The sequence below is a fragment of the Numida meleagris genome, chromosome 1 (genome assembly GCF_002078875.1).
Source record: "Numida meleagris isolate 19003 breed g44 Domestic line chromosome 1, NumMel1.0, whole genome shotgun sequence".
NCBI lineage: Eukaryota > Metazoa > Chordata > Aves > Galliformes > Numididae > Numida > Numida meleagris.
In genome coordinates this window covers 34,208,205-34,216,591 of record NC_034409.1, presented here as the reverse complement: position 1 = coordinate 34,216,591, position 8,387 = coordinate 34,208,205, and the positions used below count along the sequence as shown (strand labels likewise).

Here is an 8,387-nt window from a genome sequence, read left to right as displayed (position 1 = left end):
AACCATCCACCTACCACCAATAACCCCACTAAACCATGTCTCTCAACGCTGTATCTAAACGTTTCTTGAACACCTCCAGGGGCGGTGACTCAACCACCTCCCTGGGCAGCCCATTCCAGCGCCTGACCACTTTCAGAAATGTAGAATTTCCTAATGTCCTAACACAGAATTTCCTAACGTAGAAGGTTCCTAATGCCTAAATCTCCCCTGGCGCAACTTGAGGCCATTCCCACTCGTCCTGTCACGAGTTACAAGAGAGAAGAGGCTGACCCCCAGCTCACCACAACCTCCCTTCAGGTAGTTATAGAGAGCACTAAGGTCTCCCCTGAGCCTCTTCTTCTCCAGACTGAACAATCCCAGCTCTCTCAGCCGCTCCTCATAAGGCCTGCGCTCCTGACCCCTCACCGGCTTCGTTGCCCTTCTCTAAACACGCTCCAGGCCCTCAATGCCTTTCTTGCAGTGAGGGGCCCAAAACTGGACACAGTACTCGAGGTGGGGCCTCACCAGGGCTGAGTACAGAGGGACAATCACTTCCCTACTCCTACTGGCAACACTGTTTCTGATACAAGCCAGGATGCCCTTGGCCTTCTTGGCCACCTGGGCACACTGCTGGCTCATGCTCAGCCCAGCATCGACCAATACCCCCAGGTCCGTTTCCTCCACACAACCATCCAGCCACTCTGCCCCATGCCTGTAGCGTTGCCTGGGGCTGTTGCGGCCAAAGTGCAGGACCCGGCACTTGGTCTAGTTGAACCTCATGCCATTGGCTTCAGCCCAGAGAACCAGCCTGTCCAGATCTCTCTGTAGGGCCTCTCTACCCCCAGGCAGATCGACACTTCCTGCCAGCTTGGTGTCACCTGCAAACTTACTGAGGGTGCTCTCGATGCCCTCATCCAGGTCATCAATAAAGATACTGAAGAGGACAGGCCCCAGCACCAACCCCTGGGGAACACCACTCGTGACCGGTCGCCAGCTGGATTTAACTCCATTCACCACCACTCTCTGGGCCCGGCCCTCCAGCCGGCTCCTTACCCAGCAAAGAGTGTACCTGTCCAAGCCACGGGCTGCCAGTTTCTCCACGAGAATACCGTGGGAGACAGTGTCGAAGGCTTTGCTGAAGTCTAGGTAGACCACATCAACAGCCTTTCCCTCATCCACCAGACAGGTCACTCGATCATAGAAGGAGATCCGGCCCTTCACAAACCCATGCTGGCTGGGCATGATCCATCTTTAGGATCATTATTCTGTTTTCTTCCCATTTCTCCTTTCCCACCAAAAAGCTTCCCAAGAGCAAAGGATGAAGCAGAATTAAATTAAAAAAATTCATTAGGAATAACAAGAAGCAACCACAGCATTTCTTAAAGTATCAAATTCATTAACATCCATGAAGGATAGAGACCAGTAATGTAAGTAACTACACAAACACAGATGAGGTGTAGATGTAGAGTTGCTGGAGAATGATTCACGTGGAATGAGACTCTACAAGAAGTAAACCTCCTATTTTAACTGTATCAATGGAGGTATGTATTTTTGATGGATCAGTTAAATAGCTATTGCTATTAAAAAAAAAAAGCAAATCAATCTGGCTTCAAACACTGGAGCTACTGTGTTAGAATTAGTCTAACTGAAACAGGAAATCTAAATAAGAGTTGGAGATGAACACAGAAAGCACGCAGTCCAGCTTTTAATTCCAAATGGAAGTTGCACTATTAATATTCTTGATTTTTAATACAGAACATTCTCCTCTTTAATATATACTTTAGAGACTAAAGTGAGGAACAACTCACTTTGGTCTCTAAAACAACTCACAACTAACCAGCTCATACTACTACAGTCTCAGACCGGGCTTTCTCAGTATCCCCTAAGTGAGCTTCCTACCTGTGAGAAGAGTTGATGCTAGAGTGACAATAACACATTTTCAGCAAGGAGTTCATAGCCTGGCCATCTCCCAGGGAACACAGAGGGTACCTCCCTGAGGCCAGATAGTAACAGTTTGTGCTGGCTTTCTATCAAGGTAAGATGCACTCAAAGAGATCAGAGTACTGCAAGTAAGTACATACATAAAACTCTGAATTTATAGACTCCAAAACATTCAGCTCGCATGATCAGGAGCTTCTCAATAACCTCCACAGCCACACTGGAATTAATTACCTCAGTTCTAATCAAGGTATAATTTGTCACTCTTTTTCCAACTGCTTCGCACATGAAACCTAATACTTTCCTTTTGAAGAAGATTTATTTGCCAGGTTGTACCTGACTTCAAACCTTTTCATCCAGTTATTGTCTGAACACATTTGTGAAGCTCTTAACTTCATGTTTAAGGAAAGGATATGAAAGCTACCAACCTGCAAAAACCAAAAGAGATACACCTCAATCCCCGCGTGAAATAAAATATGCTGTCTCCCCCTGCTGGCTCTGCATTAAATCAAACCATGCAGAGGAAAGGGAAAAACAGAAAGCGAATATTTACTGTTATCCTAGAAAATTCTATATCGGAGTCAGTATTGAAACGGCAGAATAATAACAATCTTCAACCTCAGTTTCTAAGTACTACAACAGAGAACACTAAAAGTCTTCCTGAAGACAGTACGAGACCCAGTTAAAGTTATTATAGATATCATAGCACTAAAACTCTTTGTGAAAGGTTCTACTGAAAATATTACTTCATCAAAAATACAAGAGAATGTTAATGAACTTTGTGTTAGTATAACTTCAGTTTTGTACTGAACCAGATTTAAGCATCTGGATGTGATCCTAAGACTAATTGGCTGATGTTCTACCTCTACACAGAGATTTCACATCAGGAAAAAAAAATGCGCGGGACAGCAGTACTAACATACCACAAAACTCTACATGAATCAATTGAAGAACCACTGTGTTATCAAATACATAGCAATGTCAGAATTAATGACACCACAGGTCAAAGATTTTTCTTTTCTTTGTCACTAAAAATTTTCTTTGAAAAAGAAAAATATTTAGCAACTTCTCCTTAGTTATCTGAGAAAGATTTTAGCACTACAAGACATTATAAAGGTAAGAATGAACATGAAAGCTGATTATAAAGTTTTGTGGCACATTACATAATATTCCACGCGTAAAATTTTATCAGAAAAAAAATCTGGAACAATAAAAACTTCTACAAATTAATAATGCTTTTAACATTTAAATTGAGGGGGTAGTTACAGAAAATCATGTTTCCATTTCTGGTTTAGCCAGCAGAAATACTCACATTTTGGGGTGGGAGGGAGGTGCACTTTTTTTTTCCCTAAACGTTTCATGACATAAATTGTTCTTTTCAAAGAAAAATAGGTCTTTTCTCTGTTAGCATAACAGTTTTGCTGAGATTTTAGTACTTTACATACTCAGCAACTGCACCTGTCAAGCTTGTCTAAGCCATTACCTTCTCCTACACACTCACTTCTGCCACCCTCTGCAGAAAATGGAAATGGAGAAGATATATAGAAATATAGAGAAAATAAAAAAGGAATTATCTTTCAACTGGATCAGCTCTCCAGTCTGGTTCGCCATGTACCACACAGTGGTTTCTGACTATTACAGTACAGGAGGATAGTACAGAGGCAAGAATAAAAGGGTGGGGGTAAGAAAACCAGTTGTGTCTGTCTTTGGACAGCTGTAGATCACCTAACAATTCAAAGGTACAACTACTGGAAACTCATACACCTATTCCAAAGTAAATGAAGCCACAACAAGTCATTCAACAAGCTCCAGTGGCTTTGGATCAGATCTTAACATAAGAAATAACTAAGTTTTGGCTGCCCTGGGATAGACACATCTGGATTTTCTGAGTCGCAAGCTGAAAATTAACACTAGGTAATACACTGTGTTAGTAATAAAAATATCTAACCTGAAGAGATGTAACATACAAACCTACAGAATCTTCAAAAATCTGCATGCCCATGAACTGATATTAGGTAATAAACTGTTACCTTAGCAGCTGAAATGTTATCTCAGGTGTCACTGGCAAATTAACGGAAAGGGGTATTATGTTTAAAATGCAAGTACAAAATGGTCTCTGAAAACTGCAAAAGCACATTCATATTAAGGATGAAATCCCACATCCCTTTGAGTCAAAAAGTTTTTAACCACGCAAATAAGATCAGGATGTTCAGACCTTCAGAATTTAGTCAACCCTCTAAATACTTAAATGCATGCAAAATTCAAATAGCCTTATTTAAAAGTAGGCCATAGCATATGCTTAATACTGAAGACTCAATTATCAAGCTGATGTTAAGGAAAAAAAAATAATAGGTGAGAAGAAGAAATACGCCTGAAGTAGCAGGTGTCAGCCAAGAACTTTCATGCTATGTTTTAAGTCAACCAAAGGAACATTTATTAATGCTTAAAAATTAATAGAACAACCTTTAACTAAATTACATTAGCACATGCCACTACAGTAAGATTCTTTTAATAACATTTTACATGCACCTCAAAGCTCCTACCAGGCATTTCTGTGAAGAGACCATGCTTTATTTACTGTACCTGAACATTTCTGTACCTGTCACGCTGCATGTTAATAAAAAAATAAGACAGGAAACGGGTTATTTTCACATGTCCATTCTGAAGGCATAATTTCTATTTATTTTCACACGTAACATTACATTCTGTTTCATTTTAGCAGAACTAATAAAAGTACTTCAGCATGTCTTTAGATGACAACTTTGCCAAGCCACATAAAAAGGATTCACTGTGTTGGAAGAAAAGGTGAAACAATTAAAGAACAGCATTTCTCCCCTTTCCCACATGTTCCCTTTGAAACCTCCAAACACACATACTGATAAAGAGGTTTGAGGAAAGCTTGTTTTTACTAATGCTCCTCATCTTGAATCAACTCAATAGGAAGGAGTTGCATGCACTACTGACAAAAAGCTGAGAAGACAGTTGCATTTGCTATCTGCAGCTTCCAGCGAGCAGAATTTCCATTTCCAGCATCTTCTTACAACCATACAAAAGTGAACCGTTAAACATAGTGGGCACACCCAAAATTCAACTTGGATTTTCTGTGAATGAAAGCTGAAGAAGCCTGACAGGCAACCTACAGTAAGGGTGCCCCACCAATACACAAAGCTGTGGCTACAACAGCCTATCTAGACAATAGCTTAAATCAAACTGTGCTTTGCCACGTACCACAGACACCACTGGAAGCTAGTCATGTAAAAAAACAGCACAGCCTGGCCTCATGATTTTCAATCAAGGGTGAGGGCTTAATTGAAATACTGCCCATGTTAATAAAATGCACTAAACACTAACACGCATGCACACAGAACAGCACTTACGTCGTTTCTGGGAAACTGCCTGTAAACACGCTGTGACAATGTCGCAGTTCTTCTGGACTTTATGCACAAGCCTGTCTTTCAGCTTCAGAAGATGAAGTAACTTCGCAGACTGAACAGAAATCCTGTAATTCAGTTCCCGTTTTATAGTTGTCAATTCATCCACATCTGCCAATAAGCAGAGAAAATAACCTAAATCCAGGCCAAAACATATATAAGTAGTAGACAGGCAAAGGGACGTACTCCCAAGGCATTCACGTGTACAAATTTCCCATATATTGGAAGAGCTATTGAATAGGACAATCCCCGATTACAAACATTTTCAAGACCTGAGCCAAAGTCTTCAACGTTCATTCAAACTAAAGTACTTCAATTAATTGCACAGTGTATTAAACCCAGCAATCATACTGTGATAAACTGAAACCTTTATCACAGATGCAGCAGAACATATCTTGAGTACCAAAATCGGGGGGTATATTTTATATATAGAAGACTGCCTGGGGAAAATGTACAAAATAAATAAGTAAATGGTAATAGACAAAGGAACATGTTCAAGAAGCTGCCTGCAAGGCTAGGAATGCAACTCCAAGACGAGCTCTAAGTGGAAAACTCTTTCCACTAAAAGGCAAGCTATATAGCTTCAGTCATGGCCTGCGCTATTTCCACAGGTCACGGTGGCACCAGAGCTCTCAGCTCACCAAAATGACTCAGCTTACTTCTAATGTTCCTGCCAACACTTCTGCAGTGAGCTTTGAAGACATGGGAGAGAGTTTTTGGATTCTCTCCTCTGTGTGCATCCCACCAGTCAAAGTCTGGGTCTTGCCTACCACGTGCTGACCTCTTCAGCTCTTTATATGGAACAGCCCGGTGAAGCTTGCTATCGCTATCCTGACAGCTTTCTTCCTGACGCTGTTCTCAAACCCTATCGCTTTCAATCCAGCCATCCCTCCCAAAGCTGAAAGAAAAATCAATCAAAAAAATCCATACCGTGGTAATCAGACCCAGTGAGAAAAAAGTTGATGCCTTAAGGAAAAGCTACTGTAAATGGGATAGTGATCGGCTCAGCTCATGCAGCAAAACCTTCCTCAAAATTCTGCAGAGCTTAAAGAAAAGAACAAAGTAGGCTGAAACGCTAACCAGCCGTGGGATGGGAGAGAACCAGAGATAGCAGGAAGGGCAGCTGCCGGCAAAAAAAACCCTGTATTCTGCAGCACACAGCCCATCTAGATCAGTCCCTGCTGCTCAGTCAGTACCTCCCATCACCGGGATCGGGCAAGATGATTTAATGCCACATTGTACCAGGACTTCGAGCAGGAAAAAATTAAACTGTAGTCCTAGTGACTCAGACAGTCATCACAAAAGCAGTGAAGTGAATTTTATCCTTTTTTGTTCACCCCAGTTAGCTGTTCCTGTAAAAACCATACATTACTGTTGCAGCAAAATTTCCAAGTTTTAGTTACAGGACATATATTCTCATACAAACTAATTCTTTGTTGAGTCCCAGATACCATGGGACATACAGAACACAAGCCATATCCTGTAACATCAGGTTGAGTACCATCATCTCATTAAGAGGCCAAACACGGAAGCAGAAAGCTGTTTGCACAGCTTGAGAAACTGGCATGTCTATTCACCTCCTGCTTTTTGTCCTTGTCAGAAACAAGGATATTCTGACATCAGGAGACAAGAGATCTTTGTAGGGCCCTCGTCACCGGGCTGACTTGGGGCTGCGAGTCCCATCCTTCGGCAAGTATTCACTGTCACAGCTGTGCGGGTGTCATGAGCCCTCTGACGGCTTCATTTTGGTTAGTTTTTATTCTGAATTCATTTTGCTTTCCTTGGAGAGAAGTTCACCTGCAAATAAGTAAGCCTAAAAACTGCAAAGCTGAAGTCTAAGAGAATTACACGAGCCTGAAAACAGCCACCTTTCGTTGAGGAAGGAGGGAAAGATCAACAACGGATGACACCCGTGCCACCTGCCGCAGGTGAGCCCGCCCCGTCCCCACACGCCGGCGGGGAGCAGCCCCCGGGCCTCGGCCGCAGCGAGCCGCGGGAGCCCCGTGCCGAGCGCTGCCCCGGGCGGAGAGGAGCGGCGCCGTCGCGGCCCGTACCTTTCAGCCGCAGGTACTCGGCGCGGCTCGGCCGCTGCTGCTGCAGCTCCCGCAGGACGCGGGGAGGAGCGGCCACCTCGGAGGCGCTGTAGAGCTCGGTGAGCAGCCCGCTGACCAGCGACGAGGTGCGGCTGGAGCGGCCGCTGCCGGGAACCTCCTCGTCCTCGTCGTCTTCCTCTTCGGCCAGGCTGTCCGCGCTGCTGCCCGCCCGGCCGCCCGCGCCTCGCTCCCCCGCCTCCATCTTACGCGGCCGCCCGGCAGCGGCCGAGTTCCGGGCTCGGCCCGTTCCACGGCGAGCCGGAGGTGGCGGGGGGAGCCCGGGCGCCGGGGCGTTCCCCGCGGGCAGCAGCGGCGCGAGGCCCTCCCCGCGCACCTCGCGGCGTGGTAGAGCCCGCGGCCGGGGCTGCACCTGCGGGCGGCATCACCGCGCATCGGGGGAGGGCGGCGGCGTGAGGGGCTCGGTAGCGAAATGCGGCTGTTGAAAAAAGTTATAGTCAGAATAAAAAGCTGCGCTGATTGTTACGGCAGGGGTTAAGCTATGTAAAGATATGAAACTATTGGAGAGCGTCCAAAGGAAGGTGCGAAGACGGAGAAGGGTCGGAGGGCCGTGCGAGGGGCGGCTGGGGTCCCTGGGTGTGCTCAGCCCAAAGCAGAGGAGCTGAGGGGAGACCTGATGGCGGCTGCAGCTCCTCACAGGGAGCGGAGGGGCAGCGCTGAGCTCTGCTCTCTGTGACAGCGACAGGGCCCGAGGGAACGGCATGGAGCTGTGTCAGGGGAGGGGGGCCGGTGGGGGTTAGGGAAAAGTTCTGCACCAGAAGGCGGTGGGCACGGCCCCGAGGTCAGGGTGGCTTTAGGCGGTGCTCTCACACACACGGTTTGATTGTGAATGGTACTGGGTAGAGCCGGAGCCGATAACCCTTGTGGGTCACCCCCAGCTCAGACGAATTTCCGACCGCAACGACCGCCGCTCGGAGCCGCCCTCCGC

At 45.6% G+C, this 8,387-nt stretch overlaps 1 protein-coding gene across 3 annotated transcripts in view; it reads right to left on the bottom strand.

Annotated features, from left to right (window-relative positions):
* The window catches only part of TBC1D30 (TBC1 domain family member 30), a 52,966-nt gene extending 45,255 nt beyond the window's left edge, over positions 1–7,711 (bottom strand). For 2 of the 3 annotated variants that reach the window (XM_021385081.1, XM_021385080.1), the window contains exons 1-2: positions 7,403–7,711; positions 5,295–5,459 (exon numbers count right to left, since the gene is read on the bottom strand). In XM_021385081.1, the coding sequence (XP_021240756.1) occupies positions 5,295–5,459; positions 7,403–7,643 (406 nt within the window). In that variant the 5' untranslated portion in view covers positions 7,644–7,711. The remainder of the gene's footprint in view (positions 1–5,294; positions 5,460–7,402) is intronic. The other variant, XM_021385079.1, reaches the window with a different exon arrangement.